This window comes from Lepisosteus platostomus, chromosome 28, assembly GCF_059453375.1.
Source record: "Lepisosteus platostomus isolate fLepPlt1 chromosome 28, fLepPlt1.hap1, whole genome shotgun sequence".
NCBI lineage: Eukaryota > Metazoa > Chordata > Actinopteri > Semionotiformes > Lepisosteidae > Lepisosteus > Lepisosteus platostomus.
The window spans coordinates 1,088,240-1,112,667 of NC_142638.1; the positions used below are offsets into that span (position 1 = coordinate 1,088,240).

The following is a 24,428-nucleotide window of genomic DNA, read 5'->3' on the forward strand; positions in this document are numbered from 1 at the left end:
ACAGATCACAGAAGTTCTCTGACCTGAATTCTGAAAACAATTTCAGTTCAGAAAGCAAACATTTAAGGGTCGATACCTTTGATTGGGAGAAAGCTGGCAGGTCTTGCATATAGAAAATAAGAAGATGGGAAAGTTTTTACATGATCATGCGAGCCATTTAGCTTGTTTTATTGGATCCATGGATCTTTTCCTACCATTTCTTTAAGACTCCCACAGGCTTTTGTGCAAATTTTCCATCTGTGTCCATAGTTTCATGTTTCACTTATACTCCAGTTATAATCCTGTGCTCCTACTGCACCCACAGACTATGATGACTGTAACATCTGGGGGATGTGTGACCAGTTCTGTGAGGACCGATCTGGCACACATGTCTGTAGCTGTGCCAGTGGGTACTTTCTAGAACAGGGACATCACTGCAAAGCCAATAACTCAGGTGAGGAACAACAGGCAATGTCTTTATTTCCTTGCCCCAGTCATATTGAAACAAAGGGTTAATGGAGCTTTGTGTAATATCGGTTATAACAAGTACTTCATTAGATGTTAATCTGCAAGAAAGGTATTATTAAATTTAAACCTGCATTGCATCTCTTGGTCAGTTAAGTTGTGCACTTTTTAGGGGAGATTTTGGGGTGCAGTAATGCGTATACTTGATTACACTGTCCTTTGTCTAACTGTGAAAAACTGTTAATAACAATCAGGTTTATGGTAGATCTTTTAATTAGAATGTCTGCTGCATGAAAACACACCTGGGAGAGCAGGTAGGTATCTTTGAAATTGATTTGATAAATGAGCCTGAACACTGCTGCTCTCTGTGCCTGCCTGCAGCTGGCCTCCCCCAACTCATTTTCTCTAACGGCCGAGACGTGATGATTGGGGACGTTCATGGCAGGAACATGCGGGTTCTGGTCCATTCGCAGGGCAAAGGGCGGGCTGTGGGAGTCGATTACAGCTGGGTGAGCCAGCGCCTCTTCTGGACAGATAAAACCAGCAAGAAGGTTTGTATTGATGTATATCTAATGGGTTTAACCTGCTATTCATGCTTCTCTGCTGAGTGATTCCTGCCTTACAGGGAAAGCATCTGGTTTCTGAAAATTAAACCTTCAGACTTCTCTGTGTCTGGCAGCAAAGATGTCCATTTGCTGCAGCTGTCTGTAATTGATGTAATTGTAATTTTTTGTGGCGAACATTTTTACAGTAAAAGGCTGGAGCCGTTCTCATTCTGTTTTCAAGCATATTCTTGTGCCGTGATCTAGTGAGATTCTAGTGCTCTTTTTGCTCCCTTCCAGAAGATGAAGACTGTTTCATTCCTGTTGTCCCCAGCTTGGAACTAATCTCAGACAAATCCCATGAAAATGTCATTGGGCCCTGATGCCTCAAAACACTTTCTTTACCTCTCTTTTCTGGGGGAGTTTAAATGTGATGTATACCAGAAATATAAATGCCTGTTCATGTCCAAAACCCAGTGCATACAACAAGACCAAGAACCACATAAAAATTTATCTTTAAAAAAAGTCCAGAACTTAAACATGGAAAGAAAATATACTTTAACAACAGTGACACCTAGGGAAGACTGCTGTTTTTCCAGAACTCTGCTTCTTGCTACATCATGCCTTGATCTAGTCCACTTGTTTCCCCAGGTGTACTCCATAAAATTTGATGGGACAGATATGACAGAGGTCCTCTCGATGTCCATAGACAGTCCAGAGAACATCGCTGTGGACTGGATCAACTTCAAACTGTATGTGGTTGAGAGCGCAGTCGACAGGGTTGACCTTTGTGACTACAATGGTGGAAACAGGGTCACCCTGATAGCAGAGAACCTCCAGAACCCTCATGGACTGGCTCTGGATCCCACAGTGGGGTAGGTTACCGGTCTCAGTCCTTGACTATGTGTGTGCGCTTCACCAGTGAGGGCTTTGGTTCAGCAGAAACATTACCTCCACTTTTTTTTTAACTGAATGACGTCTAAAGATTTTTTATTAATATGACCATTTCACAAGCTTGTTATATTTTAATAATTTAGGGCAAAATGTACCAAATTAGAATCTGAATTATTGCCGAACATTAAAAATTCATACTTCATTTAAAGCATAAAGTCAATTTTTAAAAAATACACTCTGACGGAAACAGAATAGGATCCGATTCAATTCAAATATGGTAATCCAGAAATATCTGATCTTTCAGGTGTGCCCATAGGTAGAAATTACAGGTGACATGGGTAGCCAAGCCACAAAGTGTAAGGTCCAATCTGGCAAAGGGAATCTTGTGCTCTCTAATTCGCTTAATGCTACAGGACCTAGGATGAGGTCTATCCTGATGACCTGCTGTGGCAGTGATATGGACATTACCATCCATAATGGAGCAAAGATGAGTTTAATGTTATAAACTCTTATAGAAACATCTCGCTGGGTCTTGCTTGTGCGGTCTGTTTGTCAGCTCTTGTAATCTTTCTATTGAATGAGCACACAACCATCCTCCTCAAACAGATGAACTAGGATTCATATAGTGTCTTTCATTGGTCCATCACAAACATTCTATAATATTTTCTTTGCACCATCAGAAAGACTTCCTTGTCTGCAAGCAATACTTCTTTATTCATGCTGTATGATGATCCCAAATATCAGATTTTGCTGAGGTCAGGGATACCAACTTGTGAAGAGAGAATTTTCTATCCATTTCTTGGCTTTATTTCATGTTTGGAACGGGCATATAAAAGCCATTGCTCACATACTGTACACTGAATATTTTTTAAAGATCCAGTTATCAGAGAAACTTAAATTATATATAAATTATTAGGTGATCGGTCTTCATTCCACCTGCCCTGGTGAGGATCGTGTCTTCCAAAGTATCAGGTGTCTTATTTTAATTCTTTTGTTTTTTTTTCCCATTCTAAAGGCATGTCAAATGTGCAAATGCATGTCTCCAGCTGTGAGCACGTCAACTTTGCTTGTGCAGTTCTGTGCAATTTACCCATCAATCCTTCACTTGCAGAATTCAGGAACAGAAGAAAGAGCTGTTCTTTATAAGCTTGAGATCTGATTCAATCACTTTTTGTCAGTTTACCCAGAAGGGTATGAAAGGTTAAAACAGTGTTTTGTGAAACCACAGTGTGTTATGATGCTGTATTTTAGTCTGTTTATTTTTCCACTAGTTTTTGTGCTTTATAGACATTTAATAAAACAGGAATAAGCATTTTCAAACTGCTGTATTTCTTGCCTCCTAATCATGTCAGCAAGGGCAAAGTAGATGAATACAGCTGGTGGTACCCCTGCGATGGAGTACTCTCCCATCTGGGGAGAGTCACATGCTCTCAGTCTACTTGCTGTTACCGAAACCAGAAAAAAACTCTGACGTGAAGACTGTTAAGATTAGGAATAGACTACTTATGGCAGGTGGAAGGCAAATCAGTGCTTTTGCGTTCTTCCACAGGTACATGTTCTTCACAGACAAGAGCAATTTTAACAATGAGCCCAAGTTGGAGAGAGCCTTCATGGATGGCAGTAACAGGCTGGATCTAGTGAAGTCAAAGCTGGGATCACCATCAGGAATATCGCTGGACATCCTCACCAAGAGAGTATACTGGACAGACAGCCACTATGACTACATTGAAACAGTTGACTACAATGGCTTAGACAGGTATGATGGGACAAGGGCATCTTTTAAGGTGAAAAGCTCAATGTACATAGAATTAATTTGATGATACATAATGTTTTGATTTTTTTCCTCTTCTCTTAGGAAATCCATTCTGAGTGGGGGTGCAGATGTGCCCCATCCCTATGGAGTGGCACTGTTCGAGAACCACGTCTTCTTCACCGACTGGACCAAGATGGGGGTGATTCAGGCAAACAGGTTTAACGGGAGCAATCCCAAGCTGCTGTATCGCACCACAGACCAGCCCAACCACTTGGTCATCTCTCACTCCGTCCTGCAGCCTTTCGGTAATGAAAATTGAGACACTTAGGTTTGAAATATGCTGATAAAGCCCGAGAACATACAGTATGTGACAGAAACATAGAGTGGATGACAGAACATTCCTGCCCTAGGGGGCTCACGTGAGTGAATGGGCAAGTTTGAGTGAACCTGGCAGTGGTCTGGACACAGATGTGCAGAAGTCTTGCTTCTCAGCCTAGGTCAGACACTACATGTCTGTGACTGTGTGTGTCAATAATTCTTGACAAATCACAAAGTGGGTGAGAAGCATTTTTGCTTGTAGCCCATCTGTTCATACACTGGAATGTAATGGACAATAATGACCCTAACCTTCTTTTCCCTTTGACATCCATTCAGTTATTAATCCATGTGGGCGCCACAATGGAGGCTGCCAGCAGATCTGCGTGCTGAGCCACAGGACTGACAATGATGGCCTGGGCTTTCGCTGCAAGTGTAGGATGGGCTATGACCTGCAGCCTGACAGGCGTACCTGTTTCAGTACGTATCCCTTCAGCTGCCCAAAGTGAGAGCGAATATCCAGGGGCTCATATTCTCTTAGCATTGACCATGTGTTTTATATCTGTATGATAGCCGAAATAACAGAGTCACAAAAACCGTTTCACTCCTCAAATTTTAAAATTCCTTGTAACCAGTCACCTGTGCTATTTTGGTCAACTATTTTGGTCATAGATTGGACATGCCTGATACATCTCTTTAGTTAAAAGTACTTTTTCTCAAGACATTTAAAACAAAAATTTTGCTCCCAAATGTGTTTGGACCAGTCGGTTTTTAACACTTCAACAGGGCTGGAGTTGGGAAACTGGTCTGTAGAGTTTGCATGTTCCTCCTGTATTTGTCTCCAAGCACTATTGTCTTCCAAAGAAATTCTGGCCATGGAATCTATAATAGGTTTGTGTATTCCCTGCAATAGACTGGTGTTCCAGCCATTGTGGAGAATAACCTTCTCCCTGTATTACACACTTAGGAAGATAATTGAATGTTGAACTGAATTTGAGGGTTTTCAAGTAAAGGGAAAAGGAGAAAAGTACCTCTTCTTGGTGGAAATTATCTCCTTATTTGAAACAGTGGATTACAATTACATACACACTTGCTACTTCAGTTTTATCCATATTATTACACATTATAAGCAGATACTCATCAGCCTACTACAGGTTAATTTGTTTTGGCATCCCCAGTGCCTGTGGACCTAGCATCTGTAAATAGGGCACAAAGGTCTTCACTGCTCTTTGTCTGACAGAGGTGAAGGAGTTTCTCCTGATGTCCTCTGGTGTTGCTGTCCGGGGGATCCCACTGAATGTGTCCACGCAAGAGGACATTATTCTACCTCTGACTGCCAGTCCTTCCTTCTTCACTGGCGTGGATTATGATGGCAAAGAGGAGACTATCTACTTTGCTGACAGAATGCGGGGAGTTGTGTATCAGGCTGGGGTCAATGGCACAGGTAGGGCTCATGTAGTGACGATCTGCCACAGGTCCAGTGTTGCCAATCATTTGTTTCTCAGTGTCTCAAGTAGAGTCCAATTAGCTCTCAATAAGATAATCTGCAGCTCAGATTTGTTTTCAAATCATACAGTATATAGATTCGACTGCATCCTGAGACAAGTTCTTGACCTGAAAGATCTTTAGGGAAGGATGTGTTGCCTAATCTTTGATGCAGTTTGAGATTAATGAGTTGAATTACAAAATGTGCTGAGCAGCCTGCCAATGACCCATCAATATGGAAAAAATGTAAAATCTGGAATATCTTTTTTTTTAATGTATATTCAGGTTTGCAGGTTCTGAATGGCCATCGTACAGGTTTTATTGAGTGCCTGGCCTTCGACTGGACCTCCAAGATTCTGTACTGGACATCCACTTCCTTTCGGCTGATTGCCGCCTACAGAGTGACGGACAAGTCGCGTCGAGACATTGTCCAGGATCTTCGAAATCCCCGTGCGATTGTGGTGCATCCAGGGGCAGGGTGAGGATGTTGTTGTTATTTAGAGATCTCAGCAGCTCACAGAAATCCACGAGTATGCAAAGAGAGCCGCTGCCTGCTTCTTCCTGTGCCCAGACGACACTTCTCAGTCTTGGTCCAGGAGACACCTGTTGGGTTGTAATCAGCCAAGTTGTCAGTTACGGCATTTAATCCTTAATAACGCGATTCATTTGAACTATGTAAATGTTTTCAGGTTTAAATCCTATTGGAGATAGCCTTTTAACTCATGAGTTGAAAAAGAACCCGCAAATGTTCCAATCAAGCAGCAGCTTATTAGTTCAACTAACGCAGCTCACCATCATTTCGAGGTGTGTAAGGTCTGTTAAGTTTGTTCATTTGCTTAAGAGCATTTGAAATATTTGGCTTTGTTTAGCAAGGTTAAGACAGTAATGCTTTATTTTGTGAGGTATAAATTACAATGAGACACATGAAATTACATATTGATGTTGTTATACCATCTTGCTCTCAGACAACTTTTAACAGCTAATTGTATGAGATGGGAACAAAAATGTAATCTCTGATGCTTCTCTCTCTTCCTTCAGCTACCTCTTCTGGTCAGACTGGTATCGGCCTGCCACCATCATGAGGGCCTGGGGTGATGGCACGAATGCTCAACCCATTGTCAACACGACTCTGGGCTGGCCTAATGGTCTGGCCATCGACTACATGTACGGGAATTGGTCTGATCCATCTGTCTAGTCTGTCAGATTTGAGGACACCCGAGTTGTGCATGTGAATTAGTTAATCCTAACCTCCTAAACAGGTGTTTAGATCAGTGTTTGTAGAATATACTGTAACTTGAAAGAGCGAAAGGGTTCTGGGTATGGAAATCCTAACTCTATAGAATACTTTAACCAGTATAAGATTAATTTACTTTTGTAGGTTTAAAGCAGATAAAATGCTACACAGAAATTATAAAACGTAGTTCTTGGAATGCCTACAGGAGGTGATATTGGCATTTTATCAGAGATCAAAAAGTACAAACCAAAAGGGCAACTCAGATATGACTTCTTGTTATTCCATTTGTCTTCTTGCTTTGTGTGTGGTATATAGTAGACGGATGTATAAATCCAAGTGATGAAATCAGATATAATACCATGATTTTATAGACCCATGTGGTTTGTGCTTTTTGATCTTAAATGTTTACACTGTACTGTGCACTTGCTCGATCTGTGAAGGTTGTAGATGTGAGTTCTAGGTCGATTGTTTCCTGGAACAGGGTGGACAGGATTTACTGGGTGGACGCTCTGCTCGACCGGATTGAGCACAGTGACCTGAATGGTTTGGACAGACGGACGTTCTCGAACCTGGGACAGATCACCCATCCCTACAGTCTATCTTTACACCTGGGTGAGCAATACTGAGAGAAGGAACATCTTTAATTCTGGTCCACAATTGTCAAACACATGAGTTGCAAAATTGAAGACTTTTTGTCTGAGATATTAGTTCATTTTTATTGTTAACAAGATAAGGATTTTCACTGAAACACATCAAGTATTTCTTTTCTTTAATCCACACATGGCAGTTTGAAGAAGTACACAAGGATATAATCGACCCTAAATATGATTTTGGCAACTAATGGGGGGACTTTGTATTGACTTTGTATTGGCTGTCTTCAGTCTTCATTCTTGTTGCATGTTTTCCACACTATCAAAATGAGTGAATAAATGAATGAATGAATGAATGTATCATTTAAAAGGTTTTTAAGCACTTCAATTGCAAATCACAGAAACTGACTTTTGAATCCTGACTTCATTAAGGTAGTTAGAGAAATCAATTTTTCTATGGATTTTATGATGGGTCATTTGTGTTTAGGTGTTGAATTTTTCATATTCAACATCACACCTAAACTTATCTCAGCAAGTAACTGGTGCAATGGAGGGGTAGGCAAAGTATTTTGTAAAAACAATTTACTACTAAGAATGAGGATGTTTTATTTTTACCAGAATGGGTGACCATGTGCTCTTTGAAAAGACAGTTGTCCCAGGATCTCTGGTGAGGTTGGAGTTTTCTTCTCTCCCATGCAGATCACCTCTACGTTTCCGACTGGAGGACCAGCACTGTGTACCGTTTGCGGAAGAGGGATGGCGGCAGCCTCTTGCCCATGCGCCGGGGGGTCCCGGACCTCATGAGTGTGAAGGTGTACAGTGCTGACGTTCAGACAGGTGAGACGGACATCCTGGCGAGAAGTGTCGTTTGGATCAAGAGATGCCTGGTGTTTGACAGCAGAAACCAGTACATCTGCACTAATGGCAACCCTCCCTTTTGTGGGAATAGAGAATTCATCTCAGGAGTGATACGAATGAAAACTAAATGAAAGTGGTTATCAGTGCTAAAATAGTTTTTAGCAAATGGTTGAAAATAAAGTTTACTTGCATTTCTTTTCAGGACCGAGAACTGTTCCTCTTGACAATCTCATAAAGATTGTTAAGAGGAAACTTCAAACTTATCTGGCATAGCACCACAGACGAGTCAGTATTATACATTTTTTTGTCTTGAAATTCACAGCTATCAACAGCCAGTGCAATGGGGCGCTCACCCCCAATGGCCTCTGCAGTCACTTCTGCTTTCCAGTGCCGTTCAGTCGCCACTGTGGCTGTCCCTATGGCATGAAACTCCAGCAGAACCATCGCGACTGCATCCCGGATGACTCTGTGGAGCCCCCAGATCAGAGCTGTGGGGTGTACTCCTTTCCCTGTGATGAGGGCCGCTGCATTCCCAACTCCTACAGATGCGACGGCATCCAAGACTGCCATGACAAGTCGGATGAGGCCAACTGCACCGTCCCCGGTGAGGGTTCCCAAGGATAGCAATGTTTAATCAGTACTATTATCCAAAGAGCATTGCATAGACAAGCAGCTGCAGACCCGCTCGTAATAAGACCCAGATCCGCGATGGAAATCAGGGAGGTTAAGTATTAAGCCTGTCCCTATCTGTCTGTGATTTATGCAGAAGTGTGTTTCAGTCAGTTGAACTAAAATTCCCAGGGAGGTAAGGATGCACTACTAGAAGGGAAAGATTTCTCAGCCGTCTCTGATGTTACAAGTAGCTGCCTGTGGAGGCTGGTGGCAGGAAAAGTGAAAAGCAAGAGAATAAGGTCTCCAGGCTCCACAAACTCCATGTTTGGATGGAGGCTTGGATATTTGATATGAGATGTTTTTGTTGCAGGAATGACGTGCTCTCCGATCGCCTTCACCTGTGGGAACCGCCACTGCATCCCCTCCGCCTGGCGCTGTGATGGCCAGGACGACTGTGGAGACGGGACGGACGAAGACCACTGCCCCACCAAGGGGCCGGTCTCCTGCCGGGATGGCTACTACAGGTGTGACAACGGCAGATGTATCCCCAGCGCCTGGCTGTGCGACACCGAGAACGACTGTGAAGACGGATCTGACGAGCGCAACTGTGGTGGGTCTGTAGAGCAGCAGCATGGCCTTGCTAGAGGAGGCAAAGCACAGCTGATCACTGTGAAAGTCATATGGCTACCTCGTCAAAATAGAGTGTACTTACTGTAAAGAACATTTGCATCTTGCAGCACAAATTCATTAGCACACCCTTGTATGTTTTACATCATAAGCACAGAGAATCATAGCAGAGCCATGGATCAGCATTGTGGTTTTCTCACACACTCTTCTGAAAGTGGAAAGTCAGGAATTCAAGGAATCCTTCCCCGGTCAAACATCTTTTACATGTTAAGACTCATTTGTAATAAAGTAGGTTTAGATCTTATTCTACAGGTGTCATTTTTGCTGGGTCACAGTTTGAGTATTTTGTGAATGAGAAACAGATCTGTGCAACGTCCAGCCATCCCTATGCTCTACTAACATAAGTAATATAAGTTGACTTATGACTGAAATTTGATTGTTTTCAACAGAAGCCCTAAATTCTGTGGGCTGTGTACGAAAATCATACTAACTCACCACATTCTCCAAGTTTCTAGCTCCATGTGTCTGTGGAAGGATTTGATGAGTCTCTTTGGGATAGCTGTTAAAATGAAGAATATTGCTTTGCATTAAGTTTGTAAGTGCAGGTGTGCATCAGATAGTGCAAACCAAGTGTGGCAAGAATGTGTAATGTTATTTGAAGTGTCACAGCACCTTTTAAAAAAGGGAGAAGTGGAGGGCTGAAGTAACTATGCCTGACTGCCATTTGTCCTGCTCCTGCCCTGGGGTGCTCTCCACCTTTCAGATGTGTCTGGGACCTGCCGTCCCGGCCAGTTCCTGTGCCCCGATCATCGCTGCATTTCGGACGTGTATGTGTGTGATGGAGACCTGGACTGTGCAGATGGCTCAGATGAGAAGGACTGCGGTAAGAGTGAAGACTGTGGTTTTTCTCTCTCTCCCAGAATGATGTGCCAGTGCAAGTTCTTGTCACAACAGCCTTAATATTATCCCTCACAGAAAATAAAAAATGCATCATTACTGTTGATGATTACTAGTGATGATATTGACCATGACTGATTTACAATCTCTCACGTTTTCTGTGTTTTCATGTTGCAATATCTTGTAATCTGGAGATTACATTTTCAACAACTCAACTAAAGAATTTTCCAGTACTGGGAGACACTGGCCTTTGTGTAAAACATTGCTTCCAGCACATTGCTTTCTCAAGTATGGTTATGCTCTGGTTGATGGGAGGTTGTCCAAGTTCTCCTTTGCCCTACTCCACTCAGCAGTGCTTCTTGTGTCTTTCCTGCTGTGTCTGAACAGTGTTCAGGTGCCCTGTGACTCAGTTTGCCTGCTCCAGTGGAAACCAGTGCATCCTGATGAGCTACAGGTGTGATGGCGTGTTCGATTGCAGGGACCACTCCGACGAATTGGGATGTCGTAAGTCAAAGCCGAAGGGGGCGCTCAAGTTATCCTGGGGCTCAAGTGTTAGCTTTTCCTCTAAATATCTGTCCAGCAGCACATCCAGAAGAGAAGAAGTCAGGTGTAGGGAAGATGACAAGAATGTCTGGAAGTTGGTGTGCCTCAGTATGCCAGTCTGATGGAAATGTATGGTCTTGCTTTAGCCACCCGGGCCCCGGGGATGTGCCACGACCATGAGTTCCAGTGCCAGGGTGATGGTTTCTGCATCCCTGAGAGCTGGGAGTGTGACCGGCACCCAGACTGCCAGGATGGCTCCGACGAGCACAGGGGGTGTCCGCCGCACACCTGCCGCCCCAACTACTTCCTGTGCGACAATGGGAACTGTGTGTCCGAAGCCTGGGTGTGCGACGGCGAAAACGACTGTCGGGACCTGAGCGACGAGCGGCACTGCCCCACGCCCCCCTTCAGCTGCCCCAGCAGTCAGTGGCTCTGCCCCACTGACCAGGTGTGCGTCTCCATCGACCGGCTGTGCGACGGGCAGAGAGACTGTCCAGATGGAGCGGACGAGTCTCCCAGCTGCAGTGAGTACAAGTCTCCTCCCCTGGCCTCCTGCCTCGGGATCTCAGGGCGTGACTAGTCTATGTCAGATCCTGCTCCCTGAGAGCTTCAGGCTCTTCTCGTTTTTCCTCGTAAACTGGAAATAAGCTGAATTGATTTAGGAACAAGTAATAGGTTTATTCCATGCTGAAAAAAAGAAGAAAGAGAACACAACGTTTCAGCCGTGGAGCCTTCTTCGGCTGTGTCTTGCCTGGGATTTGAACCCATGGAATTTGGTTACACCTGAAGAAGGCTCCACTCCCGAAACGTTGTGTTCTCTTTCTTCTTTTTTTCAGCATGGAATAAACCTATTACTTGTTCCTTTGCAGCCTACGCATGCTGACGCAGCTACCCACCTAAATTGATTTAGTGTCTAACACGGATTTAATCCAAGGTGCTCGGCAAGGTGGGTAAACTTGGCGCTTGTGCTCTGCAGATGAGGATGACTGCTCGGTTAACAATGGGGGCTGCACTGATGGCTGTGTGCAGGGGCCTTTTGGAGCCCAGTGCACCTGCAGTCCTGGGTACCAGTTGCTGAACGACTCCAAGACCTGTGTGGACATTGACGAGTGCCAGATCCCTGGGACCTGCAGCCAGGCTTGTTACAATGAGCGTGGCTCCTTCCGGTGCTACTGCGAGGATGGTTATACTCTAGAGTCTAATGGCAGAGTCTGCAAAGCTACAGGTGCTTTTTCCTCTTTGTTAATGGAAACTCATGGAGGGGTTCAGTTTTCTAGGAATATGTTACACTTTATTTAGCTGATGCACTATTCCAAAGTGACTTTTACGCACACATTTTCAGCTGGGTTTTTTACTGGAACAATCTGCATGTACTGTATTTGCCTTGCTCAAGGGTACAACAGCTGTGTCTTGCCTGGGATTTGAACCCATGGAATTTGATTACCCTAACTGCTGTGCCACATTAATGCTATTGATGACTTAAAAAATGGGAATAGTGGTACAATACTGACAGCACAAGCCCTGCACAGTGATGCAGTGTTGTAAAGTGATATGATTATGTATTGTTATTCTTAATGAAGATTTTGTGCATTTTTAGATCCAAGGGATGCTTTACTCCTCGTCACCAGGAGGAACCAGATCATCTCAGATAATATCAGTGCTCAGCCCAACATCATCCAGCCTGTGATTCTAGGTGGATCAGATATTGTGGCAGTGGATTTTGACAGGGTCACCAGCAGAATCTATTGGGCAGATGCATCACAGAAGAAAATCTGGAGTGCTTTGCAGAATGGTACTGACACCAAAGAGGTAGGATGTCCAAGATAGCTGTTGTATTCCATTTGCACACATTAAATTCACATTTGTGTTTGGAAGTATTTGGTAAGCCTTTTTTTGCATCACTGTAGTGATATTCCTTTGGCTTTAAGCTGTTGATTTTAATAGACCTGCTGGATTGTGATCCTAAAGGGAGTTTGGTGATGCCATTCCAAACATTTTCCGCCTGGAAGTCTTTGATATCCAGTTGTTTAAGCTGATTAGCAGGTGGTAAAAAAGGAGGGTTTCCATCATAGAGGGAAATGCAATTAGTATATGTACAGAATTGAGAGCACTTATCCAGACCACTCCAGCAAGTCCTTCTTTAGTGTTTAGCTCAGTGGCTGCAACCTACTCAGTCGTGTGTCCCTTTATTCCTGGTCTTTCCAGGTCTTTTCCAGTGGGGTGACGGCACCAGAGAGCATTGCCATTGACTGGGTGGGCAGGAACCTCTACTGGACTGACTCACTGCTGGAGGTGATCGAGGTGTCCACTCTGGAAGGCAGATTCCGCACTGTTCTGCTGAGTGACAACATCACCAGTCCACGAGGGCTGGCTCTGGACCCACGAAACCAGTAGGTTCCAGATGAAGAGTGATTTCCTTCAATTAGAAGCTGTAATCACTAACGTGGGTCATTCTAATCAACAGATGGACACTATTTGCTATGAACCAACATTTGAATACACATTTGCCATGAAGCAAAATATCCAGTTAAAAATTGTACCAGTATATGGTTTTCAGAAACTTTTGATTGGGAAAAACCCAAATAGACCCATCTGACTACTTCCTGGGCCATAGGATATTTTCCTGGGATCCTTTGTTCTTTCCTGTTAATACAGTGTTAATACAGTTAGGTATGTTTGTCTATTGTTTACATTTTGACTGTTTCCTTGATGTTTTTTTCCCCATTGTATGTCCTGTGTCGTGTGTTTATCAAAGATATCAGGGCTTCAGGAATCGGGGAAAAAAAAGTTTGTGGTTGCTCTCAAAACATTGGTAATAAATACCATGGATGACTTCACCCTCTGGATAGTTAGTATATCTCAAAGTACATATGGATTACAGGAGCCTCTCAATGTGGGCTGGTTTAAATTGAGAATTAATTCCACATTTGGAAGAAAAAGATGAACTGTATGTAGAAAAGCATTGGCTGGGTTACTGTTGGATTTTTGCCATGTATGGATAGATGGCAATGGTGTTTAAGATCATTAACAACATTGTTACAGGAGTCACAGGTGTACAGATGAGAACTGAAAGAGTGTTTTAAGTTTCCAACATGACTTGCTCTGGAGGAAGCATCACAGATATTTCACAGCAAGTTAAGGAGACCCTGTGCTTGAAAAAGCCATGATGAATGTCACCTTTCTTCACCAGCACCAATCTGATGTTCTGGACTGACTGGGGTCAGAACCCGAGGATAGAGAGGGCAAGCATGGACGGAACCATCCGCAGAACCATCCTCACCCACAAAGTGTACTGGCCAAACGGTCTGGCCATCGACTACCCCACTCGCCGGCTGTACTTTGCAGATGCTTACCTGGATTACATTGATTACTGTGACTACGATGGCAACAACCGCCAGCAAGTCTTTGCCAGTGACTTGGTGAGTTGGCACTGTCTTGGCTTAGCATTTCTCAGAAACCTTTGGTTTATTTAAGTGGTTAATTAAAGAGAATATGGAAAGGCAGTAAAGATTAGAGGGCTCTCATCCAGCTACAACCTGCTTCATCCAATGAATCTTCAGTGAAGGTAAAAGAAGAGCATTCCCAATTTAGAGAAAGAGTAATGAGATAAGACTACACTCACATACACAATTATTGGCGTTATTCAGTATTAAGATAGTTGGACCAATTAACTTCCAACAACCACATGTATGTGAACAGCTTCCTCTTTGTAATCTTCCTTTTGTTTTCATGTTCTTCACTCAAACTCTTTTCTCCTGTTGTGTCCTTTGACATGTCCAGATCCTGCAGCACCCTCATGGCATGACTGTGTTTGAGGACTATGTATATTGGTCTGAGAGGTACACCAGCAAAGTCATCAGGGCTAACAAGTGGCATGGGCAAAACCAAACGGTTATGCTGAACAACGTTTACCAGCCCATGGGCATCGTGCTGGACCACCCTGTCAAACAGCCTGCAGGTGGGACTGAGCGGAATGCCAGAAACGGCAGAAGGGTTAATGACGTTCTTGCCAGACTCGTATGAGTGTACCAGTGTAAGAAATGACAAACTTCAGGTCCACAACATGTCCTTTTGTGCATTCCTCTTTAGATATTAAAATCTTATTTAATTATCTGGATAATGCATGAAGTAGTATTTACAATCTAGAGCAGATCTGATCTTGGAGTTACTCTTCCTGGTGTATAAGAATGGTTGATATACACATACAGTCTTGAAGCATGGTGCAGCCCAAGGTAAAGTAATATTCACTTGTTTGATGCAGATTGATTGATTTGGGTGGTCTAGCCAATACCCAAATCCTTTGCTATTCCTCACAGCTTGGAACCCTTGTCTGAACCATCAGTGCAGTCAGCTGTGCCTGCTGGCGGGCATAAGGCCTCGGTACTACTCCTGCGCCTGCCAGTCTGGCTGGCATCTTGGCAGTGATGGACGCACATGTGAGAAAGGTACAAAGTCTACTGTTGTATCAGTTTAGAACATGGACCTAAGGGGTTCAGTTCCTTTAGAAATGCCTTGATTATAAACTGAGCTGGTGCCAGCCAGTCAGTCCATGCTGGCCTGGTTTCTAGAGTTATCCACTTTGCTTCTTGGGTCCAGCTCAAGCTTCAGAAAATGTTTGATTTTACATTTCAGGAGTACTATTCATTTCCAAATTTTATTGATGATTTTGTGCTATAAATGCTGTTAAATTCAAATTGTAATAAAGCAAACATAAATGCAAAGTTGAAAAATCCATAGTTTTGCGTACAGTATTTGTGTTAGACATCCTAACACAGTAAGTGAATTAATGGATGAACAGACTTGTAATATTTCATCATGATGATCCATCTGGAATTCAGTTGGGAACTGTTTCCTAACCAAGAAAAGAGTGACTCCACACTCACTTTTGAAAAATACTTAGTTGCACACAAAATGAAGTTTCCAAAACTTTACTGAATCATACGTGTGGGAAGCTGAATAGAATCACCATTCCCAAGGAGTTTGTTTCTTTTCACGGGACTGTGGTTGTAACTGATGCACGACCTCATGGTTTCAGACAACACCCCTTTCTTAATGGTTCTCCGAGACACCACCATCTTCGGCATCCCTCTGGATCCTAACAACACTAATGACAACGCCATGATCCCCGTGATGGGTATCAGTCATGGGCAGGACCTGGACTTTGATGACCAGGAGCAGTATGTGTACTGGGTACAGAACCCTGTAAGTAATGAATGTTCGATTGTAACTGCTGTCGTCTTAAGAGTGGTGAACATGTCTAACCAACCATAGCAAGGCCAATGACTTTGGTTTTGAAATCCATATATAGACTTACAGTACATCTAAGAGATTGGTGAATAATTCTTTAGCACAGTTGCTAAATTCTTCGATATTTGCTCATTGGATTTGTGCGGTAAGAATAGTCTCATACCTGGAGGGCTTTTGTACTCCTCAAACAGGGAGCCATTCACCGAGTGAAGACTGATGGCACCAACAGAACGCAGTTCGCTCCAGCAGCAGTGATTGGTTCTCCTTCTGGCTTAGCTTTTGATTGGATAAGTCGGATGATGTATTACACCAATCCCACCGGCCAGTCCATTGAGGTAAAACTTCAGAACTACTACATTGAACACAGAGTCCAGTACCTGTTTGTCTCTTTATCAATAGTTTGGTTTTGGTTATCTACAAATATCACGTATCAAATGTAGAGCAGTGCTTCATAAACCCCTGGATTCAAAATGACAGTTTCAAAACCATTGAAAGTAATACTTACTGCATAATTCAAACATTTTAGCATCATCTGCAGAATGGCTAAATTGGTCCAATTAACCTTTAAGTGAGGTATTGTCATATGTCAAAATGAGAATTTTGTTGTGTAGGTGATCAGGGTGGACGGAGAGCAGCACTACAGAAAGACAATAATCGCCAACACTGGGAAGCCTGAAGGGGCTGGAGAGCCGATTGGAATCGCTCTGGATCCAGCCAGAGGGTAGGGGTGCATTGCCATTGCACAGCCTACAGACTGTGCTGCAAACCCACAAAAAGAAACTGTACACTTACCTTTGTCCATGCATTGTCCATGACTGTGGCCGCCGGCTGGGCTTAGACAATTCAAAACAGTTAAGTGCAACTACCCACCTAAATTTTATGATGATTAGAATTAAGTTTATGACCATTTTTATGATGTTTCAAAAAGAATAGAAACATTTGATATCATTTCAAGTAAGATTTTATTTTTTACAAGATGCTAGATACTAAGAGTAGTATCTAATAAAAAAATAGTCTAGCTAGCTAATAATTTAATGCTACAGAAACCCTCTGGCTGTTTGTAAGTGGCCGGTTGGCCATGTCCCTTCAGGAGGCTGTTCTGGACAGACCGAGGGACAAGCCGCAATGTCCCTCCCAAGGTGGCCACAGCAGAGATGGATGGCAGCAGCCCCAGAAACCTGTACACCGGCAGACTGGAGCACGTCGAGTTCATCGCCGCTGACCTTGCAGAGAGCAAGCTGTACTGGGGAGTCACCAGCACTGGAGTGGTAGGTAGAGTCGCTTAGAGGCCAGGTTTGCAGTGAAAGATACATCTTTTTTTTTAGAACAATATTTTTATTTGTTTTGATTTTTCCAGAAAGGAAAAGCACAAACCTAAAGACCTCCGAGGCAGCACCCATCTTTGGAAAATCTTTAACATCTTGTAAATCTCTGCTCATGGTCCATCTCTTGTCTATAATATCTGACTCTCTTTATTAGTTTAAATACATGGTGCGTTGTTAGGATTTGTCATGTGCTGTATAATCTGTAAGATTGCAGGTTCATGCTTTTACAGCCGATCTGTAGGTCATGGGGTGTAAAGATTCCAGAATGAAATGTTTTGCATGTGCCTGACATAGCAGAAACAGTACATGCAGCAAAGGCAGATTAAGAATATAATTATAGCATCTGCTGCCAATGGTTTTCTGAATTAGTTTTTTCTGTACTAGTCTTAGTTTAGACATCTTAATATCTATGCAAAGTCTTAGATTAAGATACTGGTGTGCTTGTCTGTAGTCACTTGTGGGCTAATTGTGACATAGATTATTACAGGGTTTTCGGATAAGGCTAGCAATACGACCTTCAGAATTTCATCTTGCCCTTGGTTATGTCTGTGTTTTTTCTTCCTGCAGATCGAGTGTGGGACAATGGATGGTGTGAGTCGTACAACAATTGTGCACAGCCTCTCTCGTCCCTGGGGTGTGGCTGTTCACCAGAACTTCCTGTACTACACCGACCTGGACTATGAGGTCATCGAGAGAGTAGACAAGGCCAGCGGAGCCAACATGGTGGTGATGAGGAGTAGCATGCCTGGAGTGAAGGCTCTCAAAGTCCATTACAGAGATGGTGAGTGCAGGCACACCCAGAGATGCAAAATCCAGACTTCATACAGACTCACCCTTTGGTTTGTGCATTTTTGTGCATTAATGGTTGTGCAAATAAGCTGGTGGCGCTTTCTCACGAACTATGTATTGACTTTAAGAGAAAACACAGAGGTGGGCCTGAAATCTGTGATCGTCTGCTGTAAAAGATGATGGAAGCCAGTCTTGTGGAGAGCCATAAGTCGTGGGATTTCTCTTGCAGATTCATCTGGAAGCACCAATGCCTGCAGCTCCAGCAATGGAGGGTGCCCACACCTCTGCCTGCCCAAGCCCAATGGACAGAAGACGTGTGCTTGCACCACTGGGTTTGTGCCCTCCCAGGCTGGTGCCAGCTGTGTGGAGTATGACTCCTTCGCTGTGGTGTCCACTCTCACTGAAATCCGAGGCTTCCACATCAATAGCTCCGACCACTCTGAGGCCATGGTGCCTGTCTCACAGTGTAAGTATTGACTTTATGTAAATATGAATTAAATTCTGGGTATATTCCATTTTTGCATTTACCCTGTGCTCTCAAATACAAATCTGTTAAGTTAAATAACTTGTATATTAAATCTTTTGCACAGAATTCTGGACATTAGTATTCAGTGATGTTTGCATATTGACTCCTTTCCAATGTCTTGAAAGCATTAGACCATACATATTGAGGAGCAGTTTCTTGACCCCTATTGACTTGATAACTGAAAGAGGAAGTGCATGTTTTTAAAAACATTGAAGGTCTCAAAGTCACAGCATAGTTTCCAGACATGCCCGAGACTGGCTGCACACATTAAGATAGAGGAAAACTGTTTACTTTTACTATCCTACAGTTAATAAAGTACTGCGGTCCTAATGACAGTGATCATCTTTTCTTGCAGTCACTTACTCTGAGGTTAACAAGACAGATGTGCACGTGGCCTCTGGGTTTGTTTATTGGTCAGACAACAGCATCTATTCCTCCTACAAGGGCATCTTCCGGGTGAGAACTGATGGCTCACAGTATGCCCCCATCGTCAGCTCTGGAATTGGAAGGAATGGGATACTGGGCATTGCTGTGGACTGGGTCGCGGGTAAGCCAGAAGGAGCTCAAGCGTTTGATGAATTATAACAACACAGAAGAAGAGTGAAACCTTCTAATTTTTTTTTTCTTCCAACAAATTTTGAATGAAATTATTAAAGAATTTTAAGGGGGTGGGGTGTGTAATTTTACGTGGAAGAGTGAAAGTGCATACATATTCAGCCATTCATTTAAACATTAGATTAGATTAACCATTAACAGTTTGTCATTCCACATATGCTAGGCAAATTTATCTTGCTAAAATGCGAAATATGCTACCAGATTTATCATATAGAATTCTGTCTCTCCAATGTTTTCCTGCAGGTAATCTCTACTTCACCAATGCCTTCGAGACCCAGACCTACATTGAGGTTCTCCGACTGAACACCACGTACCGCCTGGTTCTGCTGAAGAGCAGTGTGGACAGGCCCCACGACATTGCTGTCAGCCCACGCCTGCGCTACATATTCTGGACCGATGGGGGCCAGACGCCCAAGATAGAGAGAGCGTTCCTTGATGGAAGGAACAGGACAGTCCTGGCATCTGAGAGCCTGGCAACACCACAGGGCCTGACGGTAGACTACACTAGTGACTACCTCTACTGGACTGATGACACCCTTGACCTGATCTCCTGCATGCGCTTCGATGGCACCCAGCGTCAGATCGTCCGCTTCGGCAGCCGCTACCCCTCTCCTTGTGGCATCTCTATTTTTGGCAACTATATGATCTGGGTGGACCGCAACCTGCGAAGGGTGTACCAGGCCAGCAAGCAGCCAGGGAACTCCGATGCCCCGGAAGTGATCCGTGACAACCTCAGTGACCTGACGGATGTGACCGTCTTTGACGCCCATGTCCAGCCCCTCTCGGCCAACCTGGTGGGTTTTAATCCCTGCTTGGAAGACCATGGCCGATGCCAGCAGATCTGCTTCGCCCTGCCCGAGATCGCTCAGCCGCAGTGCGGGTGTGCCCACGGCAGTCTCCTGAGCAATGGGGTGTCATGTGGGTATGGTCTGGACGAGTTCCTCATCTACACCACAGATTACTCGATCCACAGTGCCCGACTGGATCCAGAAGACCACAGCCTGCCCTTTACCCCTGTCACACTGAGCTACAGTGTGGTCGCCCTGGACTTTGACTTCCAGGACAAGAGGATCTACTTTGCCCAGAGCAATGGCTATCGCTACAGCAAGATTGGATACTTCAGCACCACGTCCCCTTCCATCTCCCCAGTCATTGTGGAATCTGGTAAGCTAGGGGGAGCCCCCAAGCATCACTGTTTTTCTATTGTAGACATTGAGCCCAACAGAACAATGAACTATGAACAGTAGTCGGGTTCACATGGTCTTTTGAGCAGGTTTCTTCAAGAAGAATTTGAGGGAAAGTCGTATTCATTTCAGTATTAATTTTGTTTTGTTCTTCCAAAGAAAGGTGCACAGAGAGGTTCCTGCAGCTTTTAAATGAATAAATCGGATTTGCAAAGCACTAAGTCTGGTGGAAGACAGACATTTGCAGTCAGTTCATTTATTGTACAAATTGTGTGTCTGGGATTATTAATCACCTTGGAAGTGTGCTAATAAGTCCTCTTGGGTCCAGTTTGTTCCTGATGAATAAAAAAGGCTTAAGACGTTGAATGGGTTGCAGCAACGTTACACAGTCGATTTGTACAGCGTTAATGAAGCAAACTCGGGTCCACTTACCTAATGCTGAAGAGACAGCTAAGAGGAACCTCAGCCCTCTCTAGAGCTCTCAGGGGAGTCAGGGCTGTGGATGTCTTCAGTTGATTAAAAGTACTAAACGAGTCTGAGTAAGCTACTTGTTCATCCTCCATCTCCTTAGATCTGAATGACCCGAAAGGACTAGCGTTCGACTGGATTAACAAGAGGATCTACTTCAGCAACTATTACAATAAGAGCATCCAGGCCATGGGACTGGATGGACAGAACCGAACCCACATTGCCCACGTCCTGGGCCCACAGGCCATTGTGTTGGATCCTTGCTATGGGTAAGCTACTCAACAACTAGACTGTACAAATGCTTAGTGCCCCTTTCTATGCTGCTTGCCATTTCAAAATGGTAGATCCTTAAAAGGCAGAGAAAATAGAAAATAAGCATCATTTCCATTGCTTAAAAAAGTGACACATTTGGACTTTAATGGGTTTTAAAGTTACTGGGGACGTTTTCACCTTGAGCTTTACAAAACATCACTCATTGTGTAGCTATCATCCAGTTCTCTGATTGATAGAGCCGTGCTGTTCTCCGAACCATTTCTCATTTAACCATTTTCACCATCTTGAAACTGGCATGCATGCACACTACAAAAGTCTGAATAAACAACATTTGCAGTTGGTCTAGGCTCTAGAGTAGGTGATTTAAATGTACAAATACTGTAGGTAAATCGTGGTCTATCCAGTCCTGGGTATATCAACTAGAATACCCTGTAATCCAAAGAACCTACAGACTTAGATTCCACAATGACTATTGCTCATGAGCTGCATGCAGTCTCTTAAGCTGATCAGACCTCTCCTTGATTTCTTATCTGGTCCCTGATGTCCTCTACTAACCAGTTCCCACAATGATCTGTTGCATGACCTGCTACCCTTTTACAGTGCATTTTACTACAATTTACTATTTTTAACGTTACACTATTTTGTCATGGCATATCACCTTTATGTACTGTAATGTGATAGAAACCACTAAATAGAATAAAAGCTCAGTACCTTTTCATGGATTTTCAGAGTTCCAGCTTTAGATTATTTTAAAGTACTTTCTTTTATGTGTGTGTCCCTTTGTGCACGCTGTAGGTACATGTACTGGACAGACTGGAGCTTCCCAGCGAAGATTGAGCGTGCCACCTTGGGGGGCAGTTTTAGGGTCTCCATCATCAACAGCAGTTTGTCTCGACCTAGTGGACTGTCCATTGATTATGAGGAGAGGATGCTTTACTGGGCAGATGCTTACCTGTATGTATGGAACTTTTTTCAATATGCAAGCATTAGCCTATAGAAACCCCTGCCAGATTCTGTCTTTCTTTATAAAGATCTAAAGTTGATGACAATTCTTAATTAGTATATAATGTAAGTCAGCTGTGATAGTGGTAGTTGTGGTAGTTCCTTTGCTTTTCCTCCATAGCTTGCTTTGAAATTGTCAGTAAAAATCATGCACAGAATTGAAAAAAAGTAACCTGATTCAGGTATTAACATAGCATTCAGATTTGTTTGACCAAAATACTATGTTCAGAATTTAGGTTTAAAGAATGTCAGAATCCACACTCGTTCCTTTTCCTGTGTGTATATCTGGAAAAAACAGCAAAATCCCGAGTGAGAAGGGCATTGTGTTACAGGGATAAGATCGAACGCTCCTCGCTGACGGGTCAGGACAGAGAGGTGGTTCTGAACAACCTGCACAGCCCCTTCGCCATGACTGTGTACCAGCAGCACATCTTCTGGACCGCCTGGGACACTCGCAGCATCTACAGGGCTAACAAGGACGATGGCTCTGGAGTCACGGCAGTGATCCAGGATCTACTGTACAAGCCCAATGACATCCAGGTGGCAGCCCCTTCCAAGCAGGAGAGATGCTCCAGTCCCTGTCAGAAGTTCAACGGGGGCTGCAGCCATGTCTGTGTACCAGGTGCGAGTTGAGGGATTCCGTTAATTTGGTCCAAATGACCAGTGAGCACCGCTTCTGCAAGTCCAGCCCATTATGGGACTTTTCCTGATTCTGATTCCTGATATTGATCATGATCGTGTTCCTGTACAGCATGGATTTTGCTAGTGCAGTCTGTGAAATCAATCTGCTTGATTCAATGTGTTTGAGTCTGTTCCAGCTAAGGGAAGGTCTTACCATTAAGATCCAGCCACTGTGTTCTGTCTGACCTCATCAACAAACTGATTGCTGCTTCCTCTTGATCTAAACTAGAATCCCTGGAGCCCTGAGGAGGCCACATGTGACAATGGCCTCATTACTTCATCACTGTTTCATTTTCTCATCTATTTTTCTATACTGTTACCCTCTTGTGCGTTGATAGTTCTCTGCAGTGCCGTGCATGCTTGGAGATTGGGACTTTCTACATAAGCTGTGATGACAATCTGTGCTTGTCTGCCTGCAGGACCCTCAGGCCCAGAGTGTCAGTGCCCCCTGGAGGGCAAGTGGTATCTGGCAAACAACGGCAAGGACTGTGTGCAGGATGAGGGCACCAGGTGTGCCCAGGGCCAGTTCACCTGTCTGAATGGCCGGTGCATTTCTCAGCGCTGGAAGTGCGATGGGTTCAATGACTGCCTCGATGGCTCAGATGAGTTGGAAAGAGTATGCGGTAAGAGAGGCAGAGGGTGGATGACCTCTCACAAACCCTCATCTACCCACTACGCTGTTAGGTGTTTCTACAGACAATATCTTTCTGCTGTTTGAGGGACTATATTCCTGCAGAACCTTGTCACAATTATTGGCAGCGTTGATAAAGCTGCCAAAGAACAAAAAAGACTGAACAACATGGGTATTGAGCTCCATTATTATTTTCCAAGATATGGAATATGTTTTAATTAATTTATGATTCAATGGAAACAGACCAAATTACACACTTCTCAAATTTAAAAACGTTCCATCATATCAACTCCCCTGTTTTCAGTCAATTGTGCAGTCCCCCAGTGCAGGGTTAACAAGAATGAGCCTTTTTCAATCATGTCTTACTAGATTGGAGAACACATTGGGTGGAATATTTTACTCTTCCCCCATACAGTCTTTCCAGATCCTTGATATCCTTTGGCCTGAGCTTATTTATGGAGTGCCCTCTTCAATTTACACCACAGGTTTTAAATGGGATCGAAGTCTGAAATAGTCTTTGCTGAATTTTCTTTTCTGGTTACTAAAAAGCAAAATAAAAACACTGTAGCTGGAGAATGCACTGAGCCGTTTCCTCTTGCTCCCCAGCGTTCCACACCTGCTCCCCCATGGACTTCACATGCGACAGCGGCCGCTGTGTGTCCCTGTCCTACGTCTGCGACTACGTGAACGACTGTGGGGACAACAGTGACGAGCAAGGCTGTCCTTTCCCCACCTGCGACCCCGCCACGGAGTTCACGTGCAGCAATGGCCGCTGCATCAGCAAGCACTTCGTCTGCGACGGGTTCGACAACTGCCGCGACAACGCCACTTCTGACGAGAGGGACTGTCGTGAGTGTCCACGCTCGGGGGGTGGTTCGCCTTGGTCACAACAT

The 24,428-nt window shown here is 43.9% G+C and overlaps 1 protein-coding gene across 1 annotated transcript in view; it reads left to right on the top strand.

The window, feature by feature from the left end:
* Nucleotides 1-24,428, top strand: part of lrp2b (low density lipoprotein receptor-related protein 2b) — a 65,744-nt gene that overhangs the window by 9,579 nt on the left and 31,737 nt on the right. Inside the window, exons 9-43 of the mRNA XM_088623048.1 lie at nucleotides 305-433; nucleotides 826-995; nucleotides 1,638-1,861; nucleotides 3,430-3,636; nucleotides 3,736-3,938; nucleotides 4,288-4,428; nucleotides 5,189-5,392; nucleotides 5,719-5,911; nucleotides 6,472-6,597; nucleotides 7,149-7,279; nucleotides 7,957-8,094; nucleotides 8,438-8,719; nucleotides 9,098-9,337; nucleotides 10,118-10,237; nucleotides 10,639-10,755; nucleotides 10,941-11,318; nucleotides 11,771-12,019; nucleotides 12,392-12,603; nucleotides 13,000-13,184; nucleotides 13,985-14,213; nucleotides 14,575-14,752; nucleotides 15,111-15,239; nucleotides 15,830-15,996; nucleotides 16,233-16,376; nucleotides 16,653-16,762; nucleotides 17,132-17,309; nucleotides 17,934-18,147; nucleotides 18,385-18,621; nucleotides 19,037-19,228; nucleotides 19,540-20,460; nucleotides 21,052-21,217; nucleotides 22,017-22,175; nucleotides 22,556-22,845; nucleotides 23,324-23,527; nucleotides 24,142-24,384. Of these exons, the coding sequence (XP_088479174.1) occupies nucleotides 305-433; nucleotides 826-995; nucleotides 1,638-1,861; nucleotides 3,430-3,636; nucleotides 3,736-3,938; nucleotides 4,288-4,428; nucleotides 5,189-5,392; nucleotides 5,719-5,911; nucleotides 6,472-6,597; nucleotides 7,149-7,279; nucleotides 7,957-8,094; nucleotides 8,438-8,719; nucleotides 9,098-9,337; nucleotides 10,118-10,237; nucleotides 10,639-10,755; nucleotides 10,941-11,318; nucleotides 11,771-12,019; nucleotides 12,392-12,603; nucleotides 13,000-13,184; nucleotides 13,985-14,213; nucleotides 14,575-14,752; nucleotides 15,111-15,239; nucleotides 15,830-15,996; nucleotides 16,233-16,376; nucleotides 16,653-16,762; nucleotides 17,132-17,309; nucleotides 17,934-18,147; nucleotides 18,385-18,621; nucleotides 19,037-19,228; nucleotides 19,540-20,460; nucleotides 21,052-21,217; nucleotides 22,017-22,175; nucleotides 22,556-22,845; nucleotides 23,324-23,527; nucleotides 24,142-24,384 (7,410 nt within the window). The remainder of the gene's footprint in view (nucleotides 1-304; nucleotides 434-825; nucleotides 996-1,637; nucleotides 1,862-3,429; nucleotides 3,637-3,735; nucleotides 3,939-4,287; nucleotides 4,429-5,188; nucleotides 5,393-5,718; nucleotides 5,912-6,471; nucleotides 6,598-7,148; nucleotides 7,280-7,956; nucleotides 8,095-8,437; nucleotides 8,720-9,097; nucleotides 9,338-10,117; nucleotides 10,238-10,638; nucleotides 10,756-10,940; nucleotides 11,319-11,770; nucleotides 12,020-12,391; nucleotides 12,604-12,999; nucleotides 13,185-13,984; nucleotides 14,214-14,574; nucleotides 14,753-15,110; nucleotides 15,240-15,829; nucleotides 15,997-16,232; nucleotides 16,377-16,652; nucleotides 16,763-17,131; nucleotides 17,310-17,933; nucleotides 18,148-18,384; nucleotides 18,622-19,036; nucleotides 19,229-19,539; nucleotides 20,461-21,051; nucleotides 21,218-22,016; nucleotides 22,176-22,555; nucleotides 22,846-23,323; nucleotides 23,528-24,141; nucleotides 24,385-24,428) is intronic.